This window comes from Thrips palmi, unplaced genomic scaffold, assembly GCF_012932325.1.
Source record: "Thrips palmi isolate BJ-2018 unplaced genomic scaffold, TpBJ-2018v1 HiC_scaffold_19, whole genome shotgun sequence".
NCBI classification, from domain to species: Eukaryota; Metazoa; Arthropoda; class Insecta; order Thysanoptera; family Thripidae; genus Thrips; species Thrips palmi.
In genome coordinates, this window is record NW_023144628.1 from 1946454 (window position 1) to 1972074 (window position 25621).

General features: G+C 53.5%; 6 protein-coding genes across 15 annotated transcripts; 3 read left to right on the plus strand and 3 right to left on the minus strand.

Annotated features, from left to right (window-relative positions):
- The first annotated feature begins 8766 nt into the window (after positions 1 to 8766).
- Positions 8767 to 12501, plus strand: LOC117645748 (elongation of very long chain fatty acids protein AAEL008004). 2 transcript variants are annotated; one of them, XM_034386136.1, is made up of 6 exons: positions 8767 to 8860; positions 10800 to 10990; positions 11070 to 11150; positions 11271 to 11360; positions 11431 to 11631; positions 11820 to 12501. In XM_034386136.1, exons 1-6 carry the CDS (start codon positions 8782 to 8784, stop codon positions 12117 to 12119), a joined length of 942 nt encoding a protein of 313 aa, XP_034242027.1. In that variant the 5' UTR covers positions 8767 to 8781; the 3' UTR covers positions 12120 to 12501. The 2 variants fall into 2 exon arrangements, with proteins under 2 accessions (XP_034242027.1, XP_034242028.1); XM_034386137.1 differs by lacking the exon at positions 8767 to 8860 and adding an exon at positions 10533 to 10693 and having other exon boundaries at positions 11820 to 12320.
- Positions 12502 to 12616: 115 nt separating this feature from the next.
- On the minus strand, positions 12617 to 13593 carry LOC117645751 (NADH dehydrogenase [ubiquinone] 1 beta subcomplex subunit 7). Its single transcript, XM_034386140.1, has 3 exons — positions 13341 to 13593; positions 12899 to 13067; positions 12617 to 12816 (listed from the first exon to the last, which is right to left on the minus strand). The coding sequence occupies exons 1-3, from the start codon at positions 13450 to 13452 to the stop codon at positions 12708 to 12710; spliced, it is 390 nt and encodes a 129-aa protein (XP_034242031.1). The 5' UTR covers positions 13453 to 13593; the 3' UTR covers positions 12617 to 12707.
- A 190-nt stretch (positions 13594 to 13783) lies between these two features.
- LOC117645752 (coiled-coil-helix-coiled-coil-helix domain-containing protein 7) lies at positions 13784 to 14476 on the plus strand. The gene is made up of 3 exons (XM_034386141.1): positions 13784 to 13953; positions 14043 to 14141; positions 14215 to 14476. The coding sequence occupies exons 1-3, from the start codon at positions 13885 to 13887 to the stop codon at positions 14344 to 14346; spliced, it is 300 nt and encodes a 99-aa protein (XP_034242032.1). The 5' UTR covers positions 13784 to 13884; the 3' UTR covers positions 14347 to 14476.
- A 545-nt stretch (positions 14477 to 15021) lies between these two features.
- On the minus strand, positions 15022 to 19041 carry LOC117645746 (DDB1- and CUL4-associated factor 8-like). 8 transcript variants are annotated; one of them, XM_034386134.1, is made up of 12 exons: positions 18899 to 19032; positions 17691 to 18243; positions 17495 to 17618; positions 17224 to 17406; positions 16884 to 17142; positions 16577 to 16812; positions 16316 to 16490; positions 16073 to 16238; positions 15852 to 15982; positions 15631 to 15750; positions 15427 to 15534; positions 15022 to 15345 (listed from the first exon to the last, which is right to left on the minus strand). In XM_034386134.1, exons 2-12 carry the CDS (start codon positions 18169 to 18171, stop codon positions 15262 to 15264), a joined length of 2067 nt encoding a protein of 688 aa, XP_034242025.1. In that variant the 5' UTR covers positions 18172 to 18243; positions 18899 to 19032; the 3' UTR covers positions 15022 to 15261. The 8 variants fall into 8 exon arrangements, with proteins under 8 accessions (XP_034242025.1, XP_034242018.1, XP_034242017.1 ...); XM_034386127.1 differs by having other exon boundaries at positions 15022 to 15534; positions 18908 to 19041; XM_034386126.1 differs by having other exon boundaries at positions 15022 to 15534; positions 18899 to 19033.
- LOC117645749 (ankyrin repeat and SAM domain-containing protein 3-like) lies at positions 18593 to 20634 on the plus strand. Of its 2 annotated transcripts, none has more exons than XM_034386138.1 (6): positions 18593 to 18778; positions 19396 to 19785; positions 19858 to 19976; positions 20045 to 20151; positions 20219 to 20399; positions 20480 to 20634. In XM_034386138.1, exons 2-6 carry the CDS (start codon positions 19399 to 19401, stop codon positions 20556 to 20558), a joined length of 873 nt encoding a protein of 290 aa, XP_034242029.1. In that variant the 5' UTR covers positions 18593 to 18778; positions 19396 to 19398; the 3' UTR covers positions 20559 to 20634. The 2 variants fall into 2 exon arrangements, with proteins under 2 accessions (XP_034242029.1, XP_034242030.1); XM_034386139.1 differs by lacking the exon at positions 18593 to 18778 and adding an exon at positions 18977 to 19110.
- LOC117645747 (46 kDa FK506-binding nuclear protein) lies at positions 20633 to 24131 on the minus strand. The gene is made up of 9 exons (XM_034386135.1): positions 23928 to 24131; positions 22970 to 23065; positions 22732 to 22893; positions 22572 to 22655; positions 22226 to 22498; positions 21999 to 22153; positions 21514 to 21618; positions 21250 to 21428; positions 20633 to 21170 (listed from the first exon to the last, which is right to left on the minus strand). The coding sequence occupies exons 1-9, from the start codon at positions 23938 to 23940 to the stop codon at positions 21089 to 21091; spliced, it is 1149 nt and encodes a 382-aa protein (XP_034242026.1). The 5' UTR covers positions 23941 to 24131; the 3' UTR covers positions 20633 to 21088.
- Positions 24132 to 25621: the final 1490 nt, after the last annotated feature.

Below are 25621 nucleotides of genomic sequence, written 5' to 3' on the forward strand. Positions count from 1 at the left end.
GGCCACGGGGAGGACAGTGGTTGCTCTGTCTCTCTCGCGCCCTTATGGGGGAACTGTGAGTGCGAGCGAGACAGAAATCAGCCTGCGGAGCCACGCCGTGCTGCCCTACCTGCGCGCTGGGGTCCGTCACGAGGATGGCGGGCGGTGCGAGCGGTGCCGCCGCCACCTTGTGCCTGCTGGACATGGACGTCCTGGGGGTCCTCGGCCCAGACTGCGCGTCCGCCGGCTCCGTCTTCACCTCCATTTGTGATGCCATGTTTACGCTGTGTGGTTTCTTTTTGTTGACTAATTAATTTTTTTCTGTTTTTTTGTTTTGTTTTTAGTTTGATTTAATAGTTAGGCGGGGTGGGGCCTGCCCCCCCGGTGGCCCCGGCGCTGGGGCATGGCTGTCTCGCTGGCGGGCGGGCGGCGGCAGGCGGCAGGCTGCGTTGATTGTCGCGAGGCGGGCCATTGTCGCGGCCATCGCGCTGGTGCTTTTGCGCTTTGCCATGATGACGCACTCGTTCGGCTATTTGAATTGAAAGAAAGTCCTTCGGTCGGCGACCGCGCGCCGCGCTGGTTCGAGGCGCCCCGCCGTGGGTCCGTGGCGCGTAGACGGTGTCACCGTGTCACCAGCGTCCTTTTCGGCGGCCGGCATGGGCCTGGAGTCCTTTGTGTCGCCTCCACGAGTCGCATGGGAAACGTACACGCGGTTTCGCGCTGACAGAATTTCATTTTTCCAACCAAGGTCGGCAAGGCGACTCTGCTGCCTCCTGCCCCCGTGGGCGCGGCGGCGCGGCCCGGTTGGGCTGCCCGGCTGACCGGCTGGCCCGGGGCGGCGGGTGTTGCATAAGACGCAGGGGCTGCTCTGCTCCGTGCTCACGGCACGGCGGCAGGAAGACGCTGGGCCAAGGTTCAAATTCCGATCCTTGCTCCTATTTTCCACGGCCTGAGACTTGCGTCAAGATGCGCGGGACTGCGGAGGTGGCGGTCTGCACGGTCTGCGCCCGAGGCCACGCAGCGCGCAGCATCCCCGGCGGGGTCCCGCGCAGGTCACCACCGTCGTTCGCACCTCCGTTGCGTCAGCGAGGCATCGCGGCGTCCGGAGTGGGCGTGGCCCTTGGGCCCTGCACGCCAGGTCGACGCCAGGTCGCGGATGTGTGAAGGGCTCCGAGGCCAGGTCGACGGCCCAGCGACTAACAGGGCGAAGCGATCAAGCCTAGCTTCATACACACCGCCTTACCGATCGGTCTCCACAAGCCGCGGTGGCTGAAACGATGCACTCCGGCCCATAGCAAGCCTGCAAGCCCGCCGTCCGGGCGGCATATCGTTAGCGCCAGGGGCCAGGGCGGACCAGGGTCATCACTCTCTGGCCCACCTAATTCGCGGTGCGTGGCGGTGCGTCCGTCCGCCCCGTGGCCGTGGAGGCCGCCGTGGTCCACGGGGAAGGCCACGAAGGGCAGCGCGAGGTGAGGCGCCGCCGTGTGCACGCACCACGCGCACCACGCACGCGGCGTTCTGCAGCGCGTTGCCGCCGCCTCGCCGCTGGACGGAACGCCATTCGGCCGTGCTGCCTGCCTGCCTGCCTGCCTGCCTGCCTGCCTGCCTGCCTGCCTGCCTGCCTGCCTGCCTGCCCGGCGGCTTGCGGGGCTTTTGGCTGGCCATGCCGACACCGACATGATACTGGCGGCCAGTTTCGTCACGAGCCTCCTCTCGTTGCCTCAATGGGATGCGACGGGGTGGGATGGGACCTGATCCCGATCGGTGCCGCAGCCAATCAGAGCTCCAGGCGAGTGGTCCTTAAGAATCGTTTCATCGCTCTGTTTCTCTCGCACCCTCACGCAACGCTCCACGGAGTGCGATAGAGACAGAGCGACGAAACTGTTCTTTGGAATCGGGCTGCATCGGAACGTCTGAAACGAACGCGTACAAGTGCTGCCGTCGCGACGCGTCGCCTCCCGTTCTCGTTGTCCAGCCGGACCGGCCGGCCAGTGCGGTGCTGGACTGTGCTGGACCCTGGGCCGTGGCGGCGAAGGCGGCGGTGGTGTCGCAACGCGACGGGACTGCTCAGCGGCTCGGCGCGGCTTGGCGCGGCCGGCGCGCGCGGTTCGACTTGGACTCAGCGGCGCCGGCCTGCCGTTCGCGCTGGTGCAGACCGTGCAGACGTCGTCCTGCCCAGATCGAGCTGGCAAAGGCGTGCGTGCGCGTGCGTGCCTGCGCGTGCGTGCGTGCGCGGCCGGGCGGCGCGTAGCATGTCGCCCTGGCTGCCAACGCCCTGTCACCAAGCCTGCTGCGCCGTGCTGCGAGGCGCGTAGATGCCGGAAGCGCACCTTCCATCAAGTATTAATTCAATGGGCGAACATAAAAGTTATTTTTCCGTGGAGCCGCGGTGGCCGCGGTGGCCGCGCGGTGGCGGGGCTTGCTGACGGCGGGGCGGAATGGGGTAAAGGAGGTTGTCGCGGACAGGTACGGCAGCTGGACGAGCTTGCAGTGACCAGGCCGTGGGGGAAGCGGAGGGGAGGGAGGGGCAGGACGAGGAACATGTCATGCGCGGCGGCGCGGCGGCCATGGTTTACTTGACGGAGCGTCGTAAGGCCACCAGGAAAATTCGCCGCGTGTGAACACGAACGCTGAACACGCCCCGTCGGTACTCGAACCCGCGTCGCCTCGGCGTCGCATCGGCGTCGCCCCACCACGGGTACACCTGCACCACATCGGCGACCCTCGGCAAGGCCGGGCAAGGCCACTGCGACAAAGTGCGTGAAATGGTTCGCTCAGCAAACACTGGACAAGTGCCTAGTGGCCGCCGGTGCCTGTGTGCCGGGACTCGGGACGAGGCCTTCGGCTTGGCTATGCATGCCGCGTGCCCCGCGCGCCGTGTGAGTGTGTGCTTGTGCCTCTGTGCCTCTGTGCCTCTGTGTGTGTGTGTGTGTATGTATATATATATGTGTGTGTGTGTGTGTGTGTGTGTGTGCGGCAGAGGCTTCACACGGGCGTGCGCCGCGTGCGCCGAGCCGCGGCTGATTAAGTGTCTCCGCTTCCTCCTCCCCGTTCCTCGTTTTTCTCTGTTTCTCCGCGCGTTTTGGCCGTTTGCGTGCCTCTCTGGGTCACCGCGCGGGGCTCCGCCGGGCCGCGCTCTCTCCCTTGACGAGCACGGCGAAGGCAGGCGAAGGACGGCCACGGCATGCAATTGTGTTTTATGTCTTAATTGGCTGCCTGCTTCCCTCGGCCGGGCCTTCACCGGCGTGCGCATGAGGTGCAAGCCGGTGCAAGCCGCCGCCCGGGAGGCAGGCCCGGCAGCCCCGCCTCACGTAGCCGCCGCCGTCTGCCTACCCTGCCCCTGCGGGCGCGGCCAGCGCTGCGGCCACCGCTCGGCAGAGGCCGCGAAGGGCGCGCTGCAGGCAGACCGGGGCCCGCGGCCTGGGCCGCACAGTGGGCCAGAAGACCGGTTGAGCGGCCAAAATTCGAGACGCGTTTTGAGCTCCAGAGTCGCTAAATGGGACTCGAACCGACCATGTGACCCCACCAATGGATTGCTCTCCGAACGAGGAATCCATTGGTGGGGTCACACGGTCGGTTCGAGTCCCCTTTAGCGACTCTGCAGCTCAAAACGCGTTTGGAGTTTCGGCCGCCCCCACCGGCCTTCTGGCCCACTGTGGGCCGTGTTGTGGCGCGAGGCTGGGCTGACATTGGAACTCCTGCTGCTCCGGCTGCTCGCTGCCCCGGCGGCTCGGAGGCTCAGAGCGTTGGCCAACCACGGTGAGGCTCGCGGCGAGCGCTGCGCTGCGCTCCACTTAGGAACCAGTCGCGACCCCCTCCCTTGTGTTTTTAGCCGCCATACATTCTTGATTTCTAAACACTGTCCCGTCGCAGCCGCCACCGGCCACCACACCTCCCTGCCGCCCTCCCCCTCCCCTTCCGCCTCCCCGCGGCCCCCGCGGCCCCCGCGGCCCCCGCCTCGGAACCGATCATTAGTACCCGGTAATTGGTTCTGGCAGTGCTGGATGACGAGTGTTGCATGTCCGTGCCGGGTGCCGGCTGTGCTCTGTTCCGGCCGCCACCTCGCCGCGTCACCGAGCCGCCGCCGCCGGGGATCGAACCTCCGCCGCGCCGTTCGGTGACGTCGTCCGCGACGTGCAGGCTGAAGCAACGGCGCCAGTTTGTGGTCCGGGAGTGCAGCCCACGCCATCGCCAGTGGCGGCCAGAGACACCCGTCAAACGCTTTGCCTTAAAGTTTTACAACCAAAGGCGGACGCGGAGTCACCTTTAGCAAATAGTAATCTCAGATACTTAAATTTTTTGCCCTATCTTTACAGTGTGCCCAGGAGCGATAAGAGGCACAACAAAGTGCAGCAACCAGTGCAGTCTCTTTGCCAACGGCACGCTTCATCCAGTTCACGCACAAGCGCAGTCGCGCACACACACAGGCACACAGGCGCGCGTGCCGCTGTGTCTGGGTGTGCTCGTGTGTGTGCGCGCGCCTGACCGCAGCTCCAACGCCGCGCCGCGCCAAGGCGACGTTACCCACCAATCAATGAGACAGACTACTTGGTTACTCGGCGATTAAGCCGAAGACGCGCACATCCACACACACATACACACACACATACACACACACACAGACAGACAGACAGACGAGTGTGCGCGCGTGGCACCGTCTTTGTATTAGAAACGTTCCCTCGTTGCAATGATTGAAAGAAAAAGAATGAAAATTGAAAGAGAATAAAAGCACTGGTGGGAGTTGAACCCAGGCGAGCTGACCGGCGCCTCGCGCGCGCGCGTCGTCTCGCTGCACCGCGTCGACCGCGTCGACCGCGTCACGGTGCACACGCCGCAGTGCGCGGCAAAAAGGAAGCCGGATCGACGGGGCGGGGCGGGGCGGGGCGGGGCGGGGCGGGGCGGGGTGGGGCGGGCGGCAGACAATGAGTGACGGCGTGGTGCCGCTGTGACAGCGGCAGGGTGACCGGGGTGACCCCCACCCGGTCCCGGATGCTTCCGGATGGTCCCGGATCTGGGGGGGTCGACGAGGAGAGGCGCCGTCGCCAACCGGCGACGCGAGTCAAGCGGCGCGCAGTGCCTGCCGCCTCCTCGGCCGCCTCCCGAAGCATTCCGAAGGATTCCAAACGATCGCCAGGTCACTGTCGTGGAGAGTCTCGTTGGGGTGTGAGAGACAGGGCGACGAGGCGACCCGTCGGAAATCAGCCGGTCGAGTGTCGTTGTGGCCAAACACCAAAGTCGGACCGAGGACAGACGATTCCAGAAGGGCGGAAAACGCCACGCAGGCAGAGCGCGGCGAGGCGCTCCTTCCCTGCTCGGCTCTGGAATACATTACGGCGGCCGAGACGAGCGCCAACAAGGCAGCACCAGCCAACAGCCGGCAGCTGAGCAGAAATAGTAATAACCGCGGAAAGTCTTGTTTGGCGGCGCTCCGACCGGCGCGCTGGTTGGTGTGCCGCTGGTGGCCGCGGAGTGGGGGAGAGGTGGGTCCTCCATGATCTTCTGTCCGGTCGGGCCATCGGTCCATCGGGCCATCGGTCCATCGGGCCATCGGGCCATCGGTCCATCGGGCCATCGGGCCATCCACTCTTAAAACCTTACGAAGTATGCACATAACAAACTAAAATACTTTGTTATACGAAGAAATAGTTCGTAAATTCCAAAGTATTTTCTTTGTAAGCTTACGTATGCTCAAAATACTTTGTTATACAAACTACTTTTCTCGACTTTTCTTTGTTAGGCCCAAAATAGTTTGTAAGGTTTTCTCAGTGTCGGGCCATCGGGCCATCGGGCCATCGGTCCATCGGGCCATCGGGCCATCGGTCCATCGGGCCATCGGTCCATCGGGCCATCGGTCCATCGGGCCATCGGTCCATCGGGCCATCGGTCCATCGGGCCATCGGTCCATCGGGCCATCGGTCCATCGGGCCATCGGTCCATCGGGCCATCGGGCCATCGGACGCGGCGCGATACACGCCGCCTCGCCTCGCCGCCAGGCTGCTGACGACACGACACCGCGGACACGGAGCACCCCGCCGGGAGTCGAGGGACAGGGCCGACAGGGTCGCCGTCGATGGTGTCGGATTGGCGGCGCTTCCTTTCGCCACCCGCTTTACTGCCCTGCGGGCTGATTCCGAGAGGCGATCTCGTCGCTGTCTCTCTCGCACTCGTGGGGCTTCCCCTTTCGGTGCGAGAGAGACGAAGTCGATCCCCGGAATGAGTCTGCAGACCTGCAGAGCAAGTGGTGATAAATTACGCGGATGGCCGTAACCCGCGCGATGCCGTCACACTGGCTCGGCGGCGGCCACGCCGGGCCGGCCGGCCGACGCACACTGCGCCGTCAGGTAGGCAACCCTTCGTGCGGGCCTGCGCGCCCACGGGACGGCCATCTGCGCCGGGAAGTTGGCAACACTTCGAACAGTCTTACCTGTGCCTTGTCAGGTAGGCAACCATTCTCCCAGTCTTCGCTGCTCATTGCTAGGTAGGCAAGCATTTGTACCACCTCACGTGCGCCGCGAGGGCAGGCAACACTTCGTGCGGCCTCACCTGGCGCCCTGCAGTGTAGGCCACCCGTCGCTCTGTCTCGCTTGCGCTCGACGAGGTTGGCCACCTCGCCCACTGGGCGCCAGGCAGTCTGTCTGCCGCTGTCTCGCCGGCGAGGTGCCCCGGCCAGGTAGGCCACCCTTCCACGATGCCCTATGAGGCGGCCCGCCTAGGCCCGGCTAGGCCCGCCGCGCCACGCCTGGCCCGGATAAGAAGTAGAAGTGCGTACGGCGTATTGGGACCGAGCGGGCCGGGCCGGGCCGGGCCGAGCCGAGCCGGTCGCGTGCGTCCCGTCTTGCGAAGTCCTTCCCGTCCGGGGCGCGGTGCGGCGACGACCGCCTCATTGCACCCGTTGCGCGACTAGGCGGCGGCGCCAGCTCCGCGCTGTCCTGTGCGTCCTGTGGCGGTAGGTGGCGGCAGGCCCGCGGCTTCCTGCAAACAACAAAAACAAAAACAACATAGCTGCGGTGGTCGCAGCCTCTTTTTTCTGTCCGTTTTCTGGGCGGCGCCCGTCGCGTCCCTTGCATGGCGAGGTGGACGGCGGCGTGGACGGCGGCCTTGGCGGGGAATTGGCACGAGGGCTGTTTTCTCTGTTGGGCGAGGAGCGCGAGGAGTCGGCGGCCTCCCCTGCACTGTACGTAGCATAAATCGCAGGTGCAGATGGGGGAGGGGAGGGGAGGGGGGCCACCAGTCGGGTGGTTAGTGGTTAGTGCCCCCCTCTCTGGGCGCGGGACGCGGGGCACCCAGCCCAGTCCACCAGGACTCCGGGGGCTCCGGGGCGGCCCGACACGCCGCGGCACGCTGCCCCCTGCGGCATATCACCCAGTTTCCCTGGCCCAGTCAGCGCCCGTCAGTGCCAGTCAGTGCCTGCAGAGCCCCGCAGACGCCGCGACAGCGCTTCAGTCAGTCAGTCCGTCGGTCCGTCGGCTGTGGTTTGTTTTTGTTCCTGGTTTTTCTTTCCATTTTCCCATTGCTCTGCTTTGAGGCATCCAAGGTGCGCCGTTCTGTGCCGCGGTTTTCGCGAGGACACCACGGCGCTTTCTGACATATGGTCAACCTCACAGCCAAGAATGCTCGCCGTGGAGAGGCACAACCGCAACTAGACCCTTTGACTCGTCGAGTGATATGGTTCCCAGAACCAGCTGCCCGCCACCTACCGGCCCTTACTGTCGACTGTTAGATTAAGAACCCTGATTGGTCACAAGTCCCGGTCCCGACATAGGTCACAACGACCGATATAGTTGGCAGCTTGTTGGTTTGGGAAAATTTATATCTTTTGTGAGCTTCACTCCGTGACAAATGAAAGGGTCTATTGGCGTTAAACTCGTTAGAGTGGTCGCATCTCGGCCTCTTCCTCATCCGTGGCCGGTCTGGGCCGAGATCGTAGCCGTCGCGCTGAAAACATTTTTTTAAAGCGGCATTGTTTGCTGACGCGGTACGCCGCACTGCCAAGTTGCCAAGTGAAAAACAGGCTCTCCTTTTTTTTTCCACGATGCGTGCTGCTGTTTCTCAATCACGGCGAAGGTGCCGATTTGCCTGCTGAAGTGTGTTGTTGCCGCAAGTAGTGAGTCTCGGCGTCTCGGCGCCTCGGCCTCTCGGCCGCGTCCGAAGGATCCGAGGCGCCTCCAGAGCCTCCAGCGGTCATCGCGGCGTGAGAATGCCGCCTGCTGCCCTTTCGGACGCGGTTGCGCTGGCCGCGCCGGGCAGAGCCACGTTATTATTTATCATTACTGATCATTATTTATCAGCATTTACTATCATTATTACTTTTATATTGGCCGTGGTGTTGGTGCGTGGTGGCGATCGGTTTCAGGAGACAGGCGAGACACTTTGACACGGAGGGCGACCTCGCTTAAGGATTCAATCAGGACTGCGAGATTGTGGGGGGGGGGGGGACTGGACCGCACATTACGTGACGCGATGCATATAGGACACGGCACTCATCAGCGGCAGTCCTTCTTAATTGCACAGCGGCTCGGCGCGGCTCGGCACGGCACGGCTCGGTGGCCGAGGTGGTGCGCGGACACTCGATAATTTCAGTGAGAACATGCTTCCCCTAATGGCGCGACTCATTTTCGTGACTGTTGCTCCTCGCGCAGTTCGTACGTATGAGAAAGTTGTCCGAACGCTTTCCTTGTTTTGCTCCAGGTTGGCCCGGGTCGTCCGGTCGTTATGTGAGGCCGGCGATCCCTCTGCCGCAACGCAGCCGCCCTGCAGCAGGCCCTGCAGGCTGTCGCGCTGTCGCGCTGACGCACCGCCGCCATGGAGCCGCGAGCCAACGGCACCCACCTGGACCTGGGCACCGCCCTCTCCTGGAAGTACCTCTTCTCCGACCTGGCAGGTACGGGTGCGAGCGCGGGCCGCTCACTGTCGACCGGTGAGGTCACAGCGCCGATCTGCGGGTTGAGTCCAAACAGTGCCCTCGCTCTGTCTCCCTCGCACTCCCAGCGTTGGGGTGGGGGTGTGAGAGAGACGGCGCCGTGAGGCGCTATTCGAAATGAACCCGCTGGCCGGCCAGTCGGTGCCAGTCGGCCACTTGCAGTGGCGCGGCAGCGTGGCGGTAATCTGCGCGCCGAGGTGCGGGCTCGGGGTCGGGGTCCAGACACATACCAAGACTTGCCCGCTGTCCGGTAAGAGAAAGATGTTTTGCAAACGGCGGTCGCGGCGCGGGGCTGGCGGTCACTAGTCTGAGGCAACGCGTTGGCTGCAGGTAGGCGGCCGGCCAGCCAGCCAGCCAGCCAGCCAGCCAGCCAGCCAGCCAGATGGCCAGACGGCCAGACGGACTGTCGGCAATGCAAGCCACTGGGCTTGTTTTAATGCACTGTACCGCCTCGCCGCACTGCGCGCACACTGCGCGCGCACAGCGCTCCACCCCGAGATGCACCGCAAGAACCCTCGCAACTCGCCGGCCACCGAAGCGACTTACGGCCGTCGTGGCCGCGGAGTCGCCTGCACTCGCGGCTCGACGAAACATGTTTACACGCTGCTGCGCCGCGGCGCGATATGGCGCGGGGCATGCAAGCGGCGCGGGAAACGCTTCACTTCTAGAGCAGGATTCGGATTCGGGCCGAGGAAAACCAGCTCCCTGGCGATCTAGTTCGCGGGGCGGCGCGCCTGGAGCGCCTTACCACCGCGGGGTAGGCAGGCCCGCAAGACTCGCGTGCGTGGCGGGCCTGCCTACCCCGCCGTCGTAAGGCGCTCAGCCCTCGGACCGAGGATAGGCATCCACGCGACGCACGGTCGCCCCGCGGGCTGGCCTATGCCCCCGACCACAGGCGCTCTCTGGCGGGGCAAGGGTGAGCGGGAAGCGCTCTTGGAACTTTTGGAAGTGAATCATGACCAGCAGACTGATTCCGAGAATCGTTTCCATCGCTCTGTCTCTCTCGGTCTCCATGGGAGTACAGGTGCGAAAGAGACAGAGCGATGGAAACAACTCTCGGAATGAGTCTGCTTCCCGGTGTTGTTACTACGGCATCGACGGCGTCAAACATGGAGCTGTGAATGGCGAGTGGCGATTGGCGCGAATTGGCGTGTCGCGTGCACCGGCCAAAGTGCCGCAAAAGTGGGTCGCTGAGGCAGCACGCGGCAGCACGCGTTCGGACTCGCGTTCGGAAGTGCGGCGGGGAGGGGACGGGGAATGCGGCGCGGTGCTACGCGTCCACCCCGCCGCCTGCGCACGCCTGCGCCAGTCCACCACCCGCTCCGGCCTCGGTGACACGCATCCCGGCCAGGCCCGCCCCGCCCCGCACGTCATGATTGTCGACAAGGACGCTCCCCGCGAGTCCGAGGCCGCCGTCGGCGCACCCTCGCGTCCTGGTCGTCCTGGTGTCGGCGCGGCGGGCCTCCACCGCGCGCTCAGCCTCAACCTCGGCCTGGGGTGGCGACGCAGGCTGTTCATCTCGTGCCGCCGCCACGCGCACGCCGGGGCCGCGGACTGCGCCGATGAGGAGGCCAGGGCCTTGCGCGGCGCCCTGGACGGCCTGGGCTGCTGCAGCGGCGTGTACCGCCACGGCCACGGCCTCATCCACGGCTACTGACCGCCGTGCACCCACATCTCAGCCTAGTTTTAATCATCTATTATTTATATCGCTACTTTACGGGTTTAGTTGTTAAGTTACGTAGGGTCTTTAGGGTAAGGGAGTAGAGTCAGGGCCGAGTCTGGACTGGGCAACAGGTGGGTGGCACTCGTTGGCCGCAAGACGAGGACGGTCCACTGTTCCGTTTCTTTTCGTTTAATTAACTTTTTACGGCCCTCCGGCTGCTGCTCCCTCTCCCTCCAGACCCGCGCACGTCGCAATGGCCGCTCATGAGCGACCCCATCCCGCTGCTGTCGCTGCTCGCCTTCTACAACTACTTCTCGCAGAAGCTGGGCCCCGCCCTCATGGCCAACCGGAAGCCCTTCAGTCTGTACCACACGCTCATCGCCTACAACCTCCTGCAGGTGGTGCTGTCGTGCTACCTCTTCTACCAGGTGAGAGGCAGAACAGTGCGTTGGCCGTCGGGGTCGCGGGGACGTCCAAGGACGCATCTCACTCTCCGCGTTGTGGCAGGCCTCCAGGCTGGCGTGGCTGCGGGACTACAGCTGGCTGTGCCAACCCGTGGACTACAGCACCACGCCCAGGGCGCTTGAGGTTGGTCTGGTTGGTCCGGAGCCAGTGAATCAGTGAATGTGAGTCGGAGCGCGCTGCACGCCATTGGTGCAGTGCACTGCCATGGCACTGCATGGCGGTAATGCACTCGCCCCGTTCCAGATTGCTGACGCGTGCTACCTGTACTTCGCGTCCAAGCTGACGGAGCTGCTGGACACCGTGTTCTTTGTCATGCGCAAGAAGGACCGGCAGGTTCGTGTCGCAATGTAACCACTTTTCCCTCTTTGCAGCCCCCTTGCTTATCTCTTTTGTAAACTTCCAGGTGAGTTTCCTGCACCTGTACCACCACACCGTCATGCCCATCGTGTCGTGGGGCTGCGTCAAGTACATGCCCGGCGGCCACGGGACGTTCATCGGTTTCGTCAACAGCTTCGTGCACATCCCCATGTACATGTACTACCTGCTGTCGGCCATGGGCTACCACGACCTGTGGTGGAAGCCGTACATCACCAGGCTGCAGTTGGTGAGTGGCTGACTGGGCTTGCTTGCAGGGCCAAAGTGTGGGTGTGGGTACTCGCCTACCTTTCAGGCGGCTGTCTAGGGACCGTGGGTGGTTTCCGCTCCGCCCCCCCCCCCCCCCCCCCTCCTCTCTCTCTCTCTGGATCCGAGCTTGTTCATTGTGAAGTGAATGTCCTGTCTGTGTCCGCGCAGGCCCAGTTCTGTGCCACCTTCATCCACTCGTCGCAGCTGTGCTTCCGCGACTGCGGCTTCCCCCGCTTCACCCTCATCTTCACGCTGCCCAACTCGGTCTTCTTCTACTTCCTGTTCCAAGACTTCTACGGCAAGGCCTACAGCGGCAAAGCCTGCAGCGCTGCCCCCGCGCCCAAGCCCCTCGACGAGTCCAACAACAACGACAAGCAGCCAAAGCTCGTACTCGGGGGGGCGAAAGAGCTCGTACCGCAGGCCGAGTGTCAGGAGAGCTGGACTTCCCCGAAGGCCAAGTGCGACTAGCGCGGAAAGAAAAACTTGGGCCGGGCTCAGTTCCAGCCAGAAATGCGGGTCTTGTGACTTGTGTCAGTTGTAAATATCATTATTTTGTGTATATAAGAATATGGAGCCAGCGATATCGTACCCAACCGGAATGCAGTTGCCCACTAACCATTCACAGCCATTGGTCGCTATTGATTTCGAAGTAAAACACTTGTGTGTGAACCCGTGTTTAATTTACGGGGAAAATGTGAGGTGTCCACCAGCTTATCAGGACTATGTCTGATTTGATTACTAGGGTCCAGCATTGTACCCAATTTGTTTTATGATCGAAAAAAGATCTTAATTAGTTATATTGTGTTTCATCAATCCTTTGGAGTGAAATAAAAGTTAAGTTTGAGAAAAATTCCTGTTTATTTCATAACAACAACCCCAAAATGTAGTACAGTCAAAAGACACGACACATATGTGTCCCTTTCAGCTGGCGGTAGACTGGCAGTTCATCAATGATAAAGAAAAACAAAGTTTTCCCATGTGGGACCAATTTAATTAAATATACAATATTCACAAGTTATTTTCACCTACTACAAATTGAGTAAAATTTTTGAATATTTAGCTCTCGGTAGGAGCTACTTTGTAACCGGCTCGTTCAGGACCCACGCGCTTGGCTCTTGCCATTAGCCTCTTTTCTCGTTCGTATTCCTTCATTCGGATGACGTAACTATAGACAGAAAACGAATAATTAGCACAGAAGCATACATGGAGTACAGAGACCCTGTTACCAACTATCAGGCAACACTCACTCATCATATTGGCAGAATCCGTAGTGATGCAGTTGATGAGTGCATTTCAGATACAGAGGAAAGTTGTTAGTCATGCATGTCTGATACTCCATCAACTCTTTTGCACAAAAGTCTCGCCGTTCAGATGGTAATAAAAATGAATCCATTTCTGCGATCGTCGCATCAATTTCTGCAAAGGGAACAAATAGTTGCAGGATTGTATTATGAACAGGTAAAGGAAGATGATAAAGTTCTAAGTGCACTCGAATTTTCACAAAACCGAGAGGAAAACAACATATTTGGAAAACAACATAACCTCAAATGAAAGGTTGAAAATCACAACAAAACCGCAGGTAGAAACAACGATCGTAGGAAATTGCACTACAAAAGTGGTCAATTGTAACCCAGTTGGATTCGTGAGACTGTCAGTACGAAATTTAGCAGTAGGAAACCTGATTCTTACTTCTTTCCTTCCGACCCGTCGCCTCGAACCCGAACATAGGGTCGAACTGGGATTCCGCAAATTCGAGGGGTATAGTGCCGGGTGCCACAAAGTGAGTCCAAGCAGTCCCCATCTTGGACTCTGTTTTTCAGAAATACGGAACGATTTAGGGGATAAAAACTGGCAAAAACAGGGGAAATCCACAAAAACTGATGAGCTCACAGCTCACAGCTGACTGCTGCTGCCTGTCCAAGGCTGGCTGACCTCTCCACCTAGAAACACCAACAAACAACCTTGCTTTGTGCCAGATATATCTGACAAATCTGAAAGTTTTAGTGTTTCAAGAGGAACCTTTATGACTTTTTGTTTGTTATTTACATGAAAAATGTAAACTATGTCGAACTAAATGTCCCTGTTCACATTTTTCTAAGTTATTTATGACTTTAGGTTGGCGACATGTGTGGTGCGAATAACGCAGCAGACGACAACGAGAAGGTGAAGTGTGGTTGGAAAATGGCATATCCTTTTAGTTGTTTCCATTTGTTGTAGATTTACTGTGACAACAATGTCAGCTGGAAACGATCAACGAGGAAAATCTGGAAGTTTGCTTTCGGAAGATGTTCCTTGTTTTAAGGTACTAGACTTCAATGTTCTTGCATTGTGGTTTTGGTTCTTCTGAGACAGTGTTTGTGTTTCAGTTAATTTATTGCTTTCTTTTCTTAGGAAAGACAACAGTCTTTGGCGTGCTTGGACAGAAACAACTATGACTATTCCAAATGTGAGGTAGCATTTGAAAATTTCAAGTTTTGCCGTCAATTTTGGGTGCGTACTATCTGCTTATGTGTAGTAGCTATTATCACAACAACTGTACGTCTTTGCTTATTCCCATCCACAGGAGCAAGTTAGAAAGCATCGAAAACGCCTGAATATCAAACCTGATATGCCAGGTGCAGAAGACAGAAAAGAAATTTTTGCTTTTTATAAAAAAACTGGAAAACTTCCTGACTTTTCGCAGCAAGCTAGATAGTGTGTATAAAATGCAATGGACTTAGGATAAATTAAGAATTAAATTTGTATAACTTTCAATTGGACTTTTATTCTTTGATTCTTTTTACATGAAAACTGTTTAAGTGTAAATAAAACCCAATTTTATATAAGTCTCCCTTTACAATCTGTATTTCCTCAGACTGATTCATACCATGAACTGAACATACCCCACAATGATCTGGTCAGAGTACTGTGAATACTATCTATTCATCAAATCAAATAATGACCAAAATTAATATTATTGAACGAGAGGGATAGCAGTACATACTAAGATGTTTCAGTCAACAGATCACAATTCCAAGTTTGGACAAGTCTCAATTTCTACCAATATAAAGCACTAAATACATTGTTAAAGAACTTTATGTAAAGTTAGCACTGCCTTAACTTGATGAAGAAACACAAAGGAAATATATTAACTGAACTTGCAGAGGGGTAGAATGGAAACTAGGTCAGCCAAAATAAACGGATTCCGAAGTTGCTAAGAAATGCATAGGGCCACTCTTCCGATTGCAAGAATAATTTCTGGACCAAAATTTCCAGATTAAGACTGCTTTACACAGGCAACACATCGGAAAATTCGTGATATGAAGTGATGCCAGGGGCATGTCATGTCATTATGGTATCACCTTCGAAACAAAATAAAAGACTATAGAGATAATAATTAACAGCCCTATAATCACATGTTACTTAACAGCTGAATAAAGCAATTATCCCTCAAATTATATTGTACTATTTAAAATGACTTACAAACAATGAGCAGTGTTGTAGAAATTATTCCAACTTAAAATATAAGAAGAATCAACCATATTCAATATTAGTTTGCCTAGGCTACAGAACAGATTAAAAACAGATTCAACTTGAGAGTCTTCCAAAAATAGACCAAAGCAGATTCTAGTTAAGATTGAGGACACTGAATTCGAGGGGAATTCCCATCACTGTCACTGCCATCAGAACTTGAAGACCTTGGTGTAGAATGAGTCTGATAACAGAAGGACACAAAATTTAACTTGAGTGAGAATAGCGTAAGAAGGGAGTGCTCATAAAAGGAAAAGTTACGAACCACAGAAGCCCTGAACCTGCTGGGAAAACCGAAATTGAGATCAGTTTCAAATACATCTACTCTGTAAGGCTGCTCATCCATTCGATCTTGCAGGTTCTGCGCCACTGTCTAAGTTAAAAAATAAAGTTAAAAAAATTAAAAGGGAATTGCTGTTTGTCATTTCACAGGCATTCAGTTGACGATGGAAGTGTTTCTTATAGATACCTTTTTTAGCTCCTTCATTTCAGGATCTTCTTCACATGATGGAACCCATATCTTAACATCTGAATCTAATCCACTTGTAGCTAGAATTGGGAACTGAGGATGACCCACTAAAGCATTGACCTGACCAACAAATAAAGAAAAGGAAAGGAAATACATGACGAAGCTCTTCTCCTGATGTAAACTAGTTATGTAAATATCACAAAGTCATCAATTAGTCTTACCACACCAGACTCATCACCACGCATAAATTGGACTATAGCTTCAGTGTTCTTGTCCCAGAAAAATATATGTCCACAATCTGATCCTGACATGATATATTCACTCTTGGGTCCAAAAAAGTCACAGCTTTTAACTGCAAACATTTAAATGACAACAGAAACCTAAGTAAACTCAGAGTGCAAGACAAACTTTTCAGCATGAGCGTCTGCAAACTGTTTCCAACCTGTGGCACTATTTCGATGACCTTCATACTTGTGGACAAAATCAGCTCCATCCGAATGTCGAGTGTCAAACAAATAAAGGCTTTCATCATTGTAAGATCCTAAAATTTCTGTACCGTCATGATTGTATAGGGCACATGTCACATTGGTATATTTATCAGTGCCAACCTAAAATGAAAGGGGAAAAAGAAATCAAGAAAAATCTTACATTCAGACACTTAAAGGTCAACTAAAATAATACTTACAATATGACTTGGGCAGAATCTCTTCATAGGAGCTCCATTAACATCAATCTTGCGTTTGTCATAAATTCGGATGTAATAATCTTTTCCACACACACAAAACTCCTCACTATTCAGAGGATGTGAGTCAACACTGTACAAACCCACTTTGGACCTATTATTTCTAACTGTAACAAGACTGGATGGAGAAGATATAATTAATTCAAAGCATACATCATTTGAATTATTTATTATTATTCACTTCTATGAACTAAATCTACTTACGTAGACTGTTTACTGTTACGAACATCAATAGCCATCACTTTTCCATCTTCCCCTGCACTTAAAAACACATGGGGTGTTTCTGGGAGAAGAGAAAGTTTGTTTACAGGTCTCCGGTGATGAGCAAGTCTCCTTGTTCCACGACATTCACCAGTTGATGACAAGACAGCCAGTCGCACTTGCCCATCCCGGGCAGATGATACTATGTGGTTGTCCCCAGTCATAGGAAGGAACTTACACTGAAAGTAATACATATGTTTGAGATAATAATAGTCCAATCAAAAATCACTCTCCTATGTACTGTTCATACCTGAAAAACATTGTTTGTATGTCCGCTACTATATGATAAGAGACTCTGACCAATAGCCCAATCCCAAACAATAATTTTTTTATCATCAGAACCAGAGGCAAGACGAGTCCCAGATTGATTGAAGCTTATAGCATTCACACACCCATGATGTTTATCCAATTTGTACATCAATTCAAGTCTCTTAACACAATGCAATGAGCCATAGCAGCGTTGTGAGAACAATTGAGGTTCTTGATGTTTTGTGTTCATACCAATCTGCCTAAAAGAGGTTTATAAAAATAAACAAACAGGTTTACAAAACAATTAATACCAACAAATGAAGTACAGGTAAAAACAATACCTGTTGAGAATGGCTTTAGTAACACTCCACTTGTGTTTTGGTATCTCTTTTGATAAACATTTAGGATATTTCTCTTCATTAATTTTAACTTTTCCAATTTCAGTATTACGGACTCGAGAATCGCCTTCAGAATCGTCAGAGTCCATAAGACTCCATGTATCATCACTGTCCAAAGCCAGGCGTCTGGAAAAAATTGAAATAAATTGTAAAATTACATGAGTTTTAGGTAACTCTGGATGAATTCTAGTACATAAAATTAATAAATAAATACCTTGCCCGTGCCTGATTTGTCAACACTTGCAAGATCCTATCACCAAGCAAGCTGTCAGCAGAACTGTCAGAGTCGTCTGGATGTGAAACAGGGTTACTCGAACTGGTTGCATCATGAGGCCGTTCTGAAACATAAAGCAGCAGAGAATAGATTGAAATCTAACACCTTCCATCTCACAAAAATAAGTGCAATTTACCGTCATCTGATGAGCTCAAGCTGTTTTTAGAACCACTGCTGCTGCTGGTACCGCTGCTGCTGCTGCTGCTGCTACTGCTCCTGTCATTAAGGCGACGTCGATAGCGCCTGTGTCGGGTTCTTATTCGTAATCGAGGGAAGGGACAGGTTTCATTATCATTTGGCCTATCTTCAGCTGGAGCTTCATTACTCTCAACTTTTTTATCATCATCCTCATCGCTATTGCTTGTATCATCATCACATCTTTCACGTTTACGGGATTTCTGGTCTGTAGAGGTACTGGATGATTGTTCAACCCGCAACTTCGACTCTCCATTAGATGGACCAGGAATAGCAATGTCCTTTAGGACCTGGTGTCCACTCTTTGAAGCCTCTCCATTTTGGGCCAGAGCTGAACCACTGCCCCCTGACTCTTTATTTGTATCTTCCGCTTGCTTTTCCTCATTGATTTCACTTTCGTTAGAGGGCTGTTCAGCCGACATTGTGATAAAGGATGAAAATACAGATTGTTTACTGAGACATTAATTTTAGTCACATCATCTTGAAGCAGCAGACTGGGAAAAAAAAGGGAAAAAAATTAAGTGGAAGAAGAAAACTTTAAAAATTCAACAAAATGCCATGGATTCCAAAGTTAAAGGCTGAAAAGGCTAATACCCAAAAAGGCATGGGGCGTCCAAGGAACCAACTCCTGGACAGGTTAATCAATGGGAATTCATGACCCACATGGAAACCCTTTCTAACATTCTGTTGTTGATGTCATGCTTTTTGACAGATGGTCCTACATTCTTGAGGGGCAACCACACGTCAAAACGGTCTTGCCAAGAGCAAATGGCCCTCGGAAAATTCTGCGAGTTACTTTCTGCCTGTCGCAAGCCTGTTCCAAACCAAAAGTTGGGGATGACGGATGACCTTTGTTTTTGTTTTCATTTTCCCTAGTCGAGGTTGGCTGCATCTGACTGAATCTACCCGGTGCAGCCTCAGCGCGGTCCTGGAACCCTCACCGTGGCGTTAGCGGGCGTTTAGACGGTCGGAGACGACAACACTCTCGTCGTTTCACTTTGGATTAAGGACTTAACCTCGCCATCGCAGGTAAACCGCGAGTGCAGAGGGGGGCCGTCGTGAGGAGAAAGGCCAAGAACAGGGTGCCTACTCTGGGGCTTGCGAGACTTCAAAACGTGTTTCGTACTCACGCAAAGAATGGAAAAATACCTTGCGAACCTTTGAAAGCGACAATAAAGTCGTGGTCATGCAATGGTCTTCCACTTCAACCTCTGTGCGGCTTTAAAAAAGTTTGTTTTGTTTTGAGCCTAAGCTCCAACATGCAATCAGCTGATTGGTTATTCCAAAGAAGCCGAGTGTGTCAAAGCAATAAACTGCCCATTACTTTCGTTTAAGTCAAAAGAGCGCCCGGGTGAAAAAAGGTAAGAATGAATTCTCGAAAACTTTCGGAGTTAAATGTGCGAGAGACAATCTAATGTTTGCAGTTAGCTCTGCTGCGTGGAAAAGGCGTAAAAGACTAGGGTCACGTCAGTCTCAGGTTGGTAAAGTGAGAGGGCGGCGTTTTCAAATCGTTAGTTTTTCAGTGGGTCGGGAGTGAACCATTTTCTAATACAGGTTTGATAGATTCAGCCCAATAAAGAAGTTCCAATGGTTCAGAGGCTGTCCAGAAATCTCGTGTCACAACCTGGGCCAATTTGATTTTCCAGGCCATGGCGACGGCGGTGGCCTTCCCTGCCCCTCGCGCGGTGGACGAAGACGACACGAGGTGGGCGGCGTGGATCTCGGACGCGGAGGCCGGCGCGCTGCCCCTGGACGTCCACACGGCGGCCAGTCTGGGCGACGAGCAGGTGGTCGCGGAGGCCCTGGACGGCAACCCGGCGCTGGCGCTGGCGCGCAACGGGCTGGGCTGGAGCCCGCTCATGTTCGCCGTGTGGCAGGGCCACGAGGCCCTGGTGGTGCTGCTGCTCGCGGCGGCGCGGCGCGCGGGCTGCGAGGCCACGGACGCCACGGTGGGCCGCCTGCCCAAGTCGGGCCGCTCGCTGCTTATGGTGGCGTCGCGCTTCGGACACCTGCGCATCGCCGTCATGCTGTGCAAGGTGAGTGCCCTGCCCGTGCCAGACAGTGAATCAGTCTTCGGCGGCGCCACTATGACGGTTTACTTTGTGCAGCCGAAGTCGCTGGAGATGCGGGACTTCCGTGGGCAGACCGCGCTGTTCCACGCCGTGCGCGGTGGCAACGAGGACCTCATCCGTATGCTCGTCAGCCAGGGTGCCAACGTCAACGCCTGGTGAGCCTGTCTGTCCCTCTCTTTGGCCCGCTACTTTTCCCATGTCATTCACTGCTGTGCTCCCGCAGTGACAACCAGGGACAAACCGTCCTCCAACTGGCCGAGCGCTGCCGCCCGCCGGCGACATGCAACTTGCTGAAGAGAGCAGGTGCCCAACTGAAGGTCCTACCCGCAGGTGAGCGTTGGTGATTTGTTGCGCATCCTTTCCTGACCTTCGTCCTTGACCCCTGAATGGCTGACAGTGCCACCGCGGCCAGCGTCCGCCCCCAACGACGACGTCCCCCTGCACCAGCAGCTCAATCTGGCCAGCGTCCTGGAGGGGCTCTCCCTGCAGAAGTATCTACCCCTGTTCCAGGTCCAACGTCTAGACTTGCCAGCTTTCTTGACCATGAATGAAGACGATTTGAAGCGCATTGGAGTGTCGTAAGTGCCTTTGAGTGTTGTCACAGTGAATTTAAAAGGACTTACCAGGGACTTCCACAACTGTCTGCTATGAATTGCAGGTTGCTGGGTCCTCGTAGGAAAATGGCAATGGAGATTGATCGAATTAGAGTTCTACTTGGGATTAGCAGCACCTCATGAAATATTCAAAGAAATGTAAGAGACTGATTAGCATTAAGTTGTATAGTGAATTAAATAAATATAAAATCTCATAGCACAAAGAATTTTTATTCAATAACACATCCAAAAGCTTAGAAGCTGATTTAGACAACCCAGCAAGCAATGGCTTTACCAAAACATGGCCAAATATTTACTCAAAATCTCCATCAAACTTCAAGTAACTTTGTAACACCAGATCACAAGAGATGGAATTGAAAAACAATCAAAGTAGAAACAGGTCAAATGACACTAATTATATACATAAATACAGACAGCGAGGCATTTGCCACCAATTATAAAAATACTAAGGACTAAACGGCTTAATAACATACACATAACAGTCTTCATCTTCACCAGAAACACAAGTGCATAATCCGAAACACTTCACATCAAGAATCAGGTACTGACAAGGGTCACAGTACACACATTGTCAACTTAGATAAAATTGAAACTTCCTGAACATAAGTTCAATTCTTTCCCCAATATTTAGCATGATAATCAAAAACAGGTGCTTACTTCACGTGTCTCAACTCAACATCAAAGACCAAAGTGCTATTGGGGGGAATAGTCTTACCGGCTCCTTCCTGTCCATAGCTGCAAAAAAATGATTTGATGTTAGGTAAGGAATATGCCTTTAAATAGTTGCAAAATTTTAGACAAGAAAATTTCTTACGCCATCTTTGCAGGAATAGTTAGTCGTCGCTTGCCTCCAACCTTCATACCAGCAACACCAAGATCCCAGCCTTTGATAACTTCGCCTTTACCCAACTTGAACCTAAAGCCAGGACCAGATTGGCAGGCATCAAATTGCTTGTTGTTAGACTTCAGACGACCAACATAGTACACAGAGACCTGAAACGCATCAATTAAAAATCTAGTAGGGTGTTCATATTTCCAAGGAGTACAAGAACTACATAAAAGGGGCCAAAATACACACCTGCTTGTTATTGGCGGCAGCAGGACCATTTCCCAATTGCAACTCTTCAATCTGAATACCACCGGTAATAGTCTTCTTACTTACACCATTCGACTGAGGGGCACCCTACAAGAAAACACATCATGCCAAAATTAATTCCTTGGTATATTGAATGTCAGTTTATTCTGTAACAGGCTGTCACATTGCTGAATGAAACTATGATGAAGATAAAAAGACTAATCTGAGAGACATGCCTGAGTTATTAACGCAAGTCTAATGCCAGTAGCCATTTAATTGTCACAAAGACTGACGGGAAAGGAAGTATTTGTGAACTACACTGGTAAGTATTGAGATTTATTTATCAAAAGTACAAACTGGACGGCCAGGCATTAAAAACAGGACTAGGAAAATAGTTGAAACTTCGGGAGAATTAATCTTAAGAGCTTTAATTAACTTTGTTTCTTCGATTTGATCTTAGTGTTCTTGGTTTTTCCCTTTCCACTTACGTTCTGTTTGTTAGTCTGGTTCTGGCCCTTGGCTTGTTCCTTCTTTCCCTGCTTGGCATTTTGAGGTAATCCTTTAGCAGGTTGTTGGTTTTTGCCTTGTTTAGCCTTGTTCTCTTTCATGGCTTGAAGTTTCTTCAACACTTCAGCAGCCTCACCTGCAGAACATAGGGAGTCTCAACCAAAGTCCAACATGACAGTTCAAAGAGCAAACGAGCAAAGATACTCACCATCATCTTCGTCCTCCTCCTCATCGTCATCATCGTCATCTTCCTCCTCCTCATCATCATCGTCGTCATCCTCCTCTTCTTCTTCACCAAGATCTTCATCCCCATCCATGGTCTCCTCCCCTTCAAAATCAGAGTCATCTTCGTCGTCGTCATCATCTTCATCTTGCTGTACCTCGACCTTAGCTTTCTTAGACTTGTTTTGAACAGAAGATTCAGGCTTGCGCTTAGCAGCAGCAGCATCCAACAGTTTCTTGGTATTTTTGAGAATAGCAACTGCAAGACAACATGAGTTTAGTACAAAAAGCAAACTAGGGGCAATTGCCAGAATATAGCAAAGAAATCATACCCTTGTTAGATTCATCCTCTTCCTCTTCAAGCTCATCCAGAGAAGAATCATCATCATCCAACTCCATTTCATCAACAATGTAACCTGAAACATATGGGAGGTATAGAAACAACATAGCATAATTTAAGTCAAAAGAAAGAATGCACTAAGTTTGACAAACCTGTAAGATGAACAGTGCTGTCTCCTACTACATGGAAAGTGATCTCTGAACCAATTTCGAAGTCCAAATTTAAGGGCACATTGTAAATGCCTTCAGACTTGGAAAGACTGCACAAAATAAAATCTTGGTCGCTTTTCCGACACACCACAGACACAGGGCCATCTGAAACAATCAATGAAATGAGATTTGTAGTAAATAAAGTTACGAAAAGGATGTGTGACTGGTTATTAAACCTTACCATCACAGGTTTGCAAGTCTAAAGCCGCACTGGAGACGTGGAAAGGTTGCTCAACACCGCGCTGGGTGTAGCTCTTCTTGGGTTCCAAAATGAGTCCTGAAACCGAAACAGAACAATAAAATGAAAGACAGCAAAAATCAGAGAGCCCCAGTCATGTCGCATGACAATACTGTAAAAAGGCTGAACAAATTAGAGAAGCAATGAATCGACACGAGCCAAGGACCACAAAATATATTCCTTGAAACAAGCATTATACGTTCACGCAGACATCAATCAATTTCTGCCAGAAAATCATATGACCGGTATATCTTCATGAATAAATATGAAATGGTTCGGTGCCAAAACATAAGCACATGTGACCATTCTTAACCCTACTTCAACTAATGAGTGAACTAATAAAACTTTGACAGAGAAGAGGCCAAAATAAATCCAATTCCTTTTCTTCGAGTCTTGGGATTAATGAAATCGAGATAAGGTGTTCCAGCTGTTCGAAACTGTGACATTGAATCAATCACAGCAGGCATTGAAATTGGAGGGAATCAGTCTGATCAGCCGTTATCACGAAAAAGATCGCAAATGGGACGCGAATTGGAAGTCAAGAAGTTCACAACAGGAACACAAGGGATAAGCATATCGTTACCAGTCAAAACACTGTCAGCAAAATTGATCAAGCAAATGAGAGGCTTCCAAAGCCTATGGAGGCGTGCAGCATGGCCGGTGGGGTTAAACCCGCAGCAACCGGCCAAACCCGGCCAACGGCCACAAAAGTGAAAGAAATCTCCCAGGGGACCGCGGTTTCTTCATGGCAATTCTGTTCAGAAAGTCCAATCTTCCCAAACGCATGGCCGGTGAGCCTTAAGCGTTGCGGCAAGTTGTGCCATAGAGCCGCCGGCTCACGGCGGGCATGGCAGGACATGCCAGGGCCCCTAGGCTCTCCAGAAAAACGACAAACACTTACCCCAGAAAGACATGGTGACCAGAATGTGATTGACTGATGCTAGAAGTAAAAGACTAGGCGCGACGCCGCTAGAAGTCCCACAAACTCACTGAGGTGAGGTGTTCGGACAAAGGCAGGCTTGAGAACCTTCTTGGCGCGCTCGCTGACTCCGCTCTGCCAAAACGTGCGCGGACTTGTCGTTGTCGAGGAGCGGCGGAGGAAGAACAGAAAGGAGTCCGCACTGCAGGGGGGCCACCTGTTGCGAGCACGGAAAGTAGTCCGGCTGCCTGGGTCTTACACGTTTAGAAGCGGCCCCGACACATTCACGGAAGTGGTAATTTTTTTTTTTTTGGATCTTTTACTAGAAAAATTTGTCAGGTTCCTCGCGGCGTACTCGTATAAGGGAACCGACGCCGTGAGCGGCAGTGGCCTGGCAGCCTTGTGCGTTCCTCGACTGTTTGGCTGGGCGCGACTGGCGCGACCAGTTTGAGTGGGAAGCGGCACGGCAGGCACGGCGCGATCGATCCGCATTTTTGGCTGTCCCGGCGGGATAAATCCAAGTCGTCATCATTGATGCCACCGAGGCGCGACACAAAATTCAGCAGCTACGTGGTTTTGTTTCGGACTCCCCGGGCATTTTATGTCAAATTTACGTTGATTTACTTAAGTTGGTCCACATAAAAATCGGCGCGCGTTATCCAAGTATGAAAGTAGACGTAAAGATGGTACCTCTTGGCGGTTGAACGATTTAGAACAAGCTAATTTTTATTTTTTGTTTGAAAAAAATTCTTACCAAATCTGCTTTTTCCTCGCTGACAGTGACTTTGTCCATTTCCGATTGATTGCCAAGGGTAAGTGGCACTTCCCTGAGCACACAACGTGGGCCCTAATTTCTCCCCACCCCCACCCCCACCCACAAAACCTCCGCCGTCCGAGCCAATAACTGCCTTTCCTTCCCCCGGCCGTTTTGTTTTCGACACGCCACCGCTGGCTGCGTCCGAACGGCGCTGTCCACCCAGGCCCACCGGGCCCACCAAGTCCCAAAAGGCCTCCAAGTCCCACAAGGCCCACAAGGCCCACCAAGGAAGGCCCACCAAGGCCCAAAAGAACAAGGTCCACAGGGCCCACAAGGCTCTCTAAGGCCCACCCGGTGCGCAGGCCAGGTGGTGGCCGGCGGGGCTCGGATGTCGTGCGAGTCGCAGGGCCGGTGGGGCCGGTGGGGCCGGTGGGGCCGGTGGGGCTGCGGCTGTGGCTTGCTGTCCAATAGTGGGGCGGCGGGGGCCGGGCCCCTATCTAGAACGTGCTGGCCAGTCGTCGGTGGCGGATCGCATCGACGGACGCGTGCGGCGCCCCCCATCAACGTTCTGCCTGACATGGTGTCCGCCAGCGAGCAACCGTCCGGACACCGCCGCGAGGCCAGCGTACCTCAGCACTGCCAGCAGCAGCGCCCCAGGTGAACTTGATGGTACCGCACGAAGTAGGATCGTAAGGGTTGCTGCGAGGGCACGTCTGCCTTCCAAGCCACTAGGTTGCGCGCATGGACTCGCACCGTGGCGGAGTTAAGTGCACCTAAGGACTTGTGCCGTTCCAAAAGCACGTGTGGGATCAATGTAAAGAACTTTGTTTTGAACTCGAGGTTCTCCGGTGCGTGACCAACGCTACCACACTGCAGCAGCTGATGGAGGGAATCCAAGTCGAGCAGCCAATTTTGTCTA

Excerpts from the sequence above, each read along its gene's own strand:
- LOC117645752 (XM_034386141.1), top strand. The coding sequence starts at position 13,885 with ATGTCAGCTGGAAACGATCAACGAGGAAAATCTGGAAGTTTGCTTTCG. Across the intron at positions 13,954-14,042 it reads AAGATGTTCCTTGTTTTAAG|GAAAGACAACAGTCTTTGGC; the intron begins GTACTAGACTTC and ends TTCTTTTCTTAG. Across the intron at positions 14,142-14,214 it reads AGTTTTGCCGTCAATTTTGG|GAGCAAGTTAGAAAGCATCG; the intron begins GTGCGTACTATC and ends TCCCATCCACAG.
- LOC117645747 (XM_034386135.1), bottom strand. Across the intron at positions 22,894-22,969 it reads AGACTTGCAAACCTGTGATG|ATGGCCCTGTGTCTGTGGTG; the intron begins GTAAGGTTTAAT and ends TGATTGTTTCAG. Across the intron at positions 22,499-22,571 it reads AGAGGATGAATCTAACAAGG|TTGCTATTCTCAAAAATACC; the intron begins GTATGATTTCTT and ends GTTGTCTTGCAG.
- LOC117645751 (XM_034386140.1), bottom strand. The coding sequence starts at position 13,452 with ATGGGGACTGCTTGGACTCACTTTGTGGCACCCGGCACTATACCCCTC. Across the intron at positions 13,068-13,340 it reads GACGGGTCGGAAGGAAAGAA|AAATTGATGCGACGATCGCA; the intron begins GTAAGAATCAGG and ends TTCCCTTTGCAG. Across the intron at positions 12,817-12,898 it reads GGATTCTGCCAATATGATGA|TTACGTCATCCGAATGAAGG; the intron begins GTGAGTGTTGCC and ends TTCTGTCTATAG.
- LOC117645748 (XM_034386136.1), top strand. The coding sequence starts at position 8,782 with ATGGAGCCGCGAGCCAACGGCACCCACCTGGACCTGGGCACCGCCCTC. Across the intron at positions 11,151-11,270 it reads CCACGCCCAGGGCGCTTGAG|ATTGCTGACGCGTGCTACCT; the intron begins GTTGGTCTGGTT and ends GCCCCGTTCCAG. Across the intron at positions 11,361-11,430 it reads TGCGCAAGAAGGACCGGCAG|GTGAGTTTCCTGCACCTGTA; the intron begins GTTCGTGTCGCA and ends GTAAACTTCCAG.
- LOC117645746 (XM_034386127.1), bottom strand. The coding sequence starts at position 18,171 with ATGTCGGCTGAACAGCCCTCTAACGAAAGTGAAATCAATGAGGAAAAG. Across the intron at positions 15,983-16,072 it reads TCATCGAAATAGTGCCACAG|TTAAAAGCTGTGACTTTTTT; the intron begins GTTGGAAACAGT and ends AAATGTTTGCAG. Across the intron at positions 15,751-15,851 it reads GTGGTGATGAGTCTGGTGTG|GTCAATGCTTTAGTGGGTCA; the intron begins GTAAGACTAATT and ends TTTGTTGGTCAG.
- LOC117645749 (XM_034386138.1), top strand. The coding sequence starts at position 19,399 with ATGGCGACGGCGGTGGCCTTCCCTGCCCCTCGCGCGGTGGACGAAGAC. Across the intron at positions 19,977-20,044 it reads GGTGCCAACGTCAACGCCTG|TGACAACCAGGGACAAACCG; the intron begins GTGAGCCTGTCT and ends GTGCTCCCGCAG. Across the intron at positions 20,400-20,479 it reads TTGAAGCGCATTGGAGTGTC|GTTGCTGGGTCCTCGTAGGA; the intron begins GTAAGTGCCTTT and ends TATGAATTGCAG.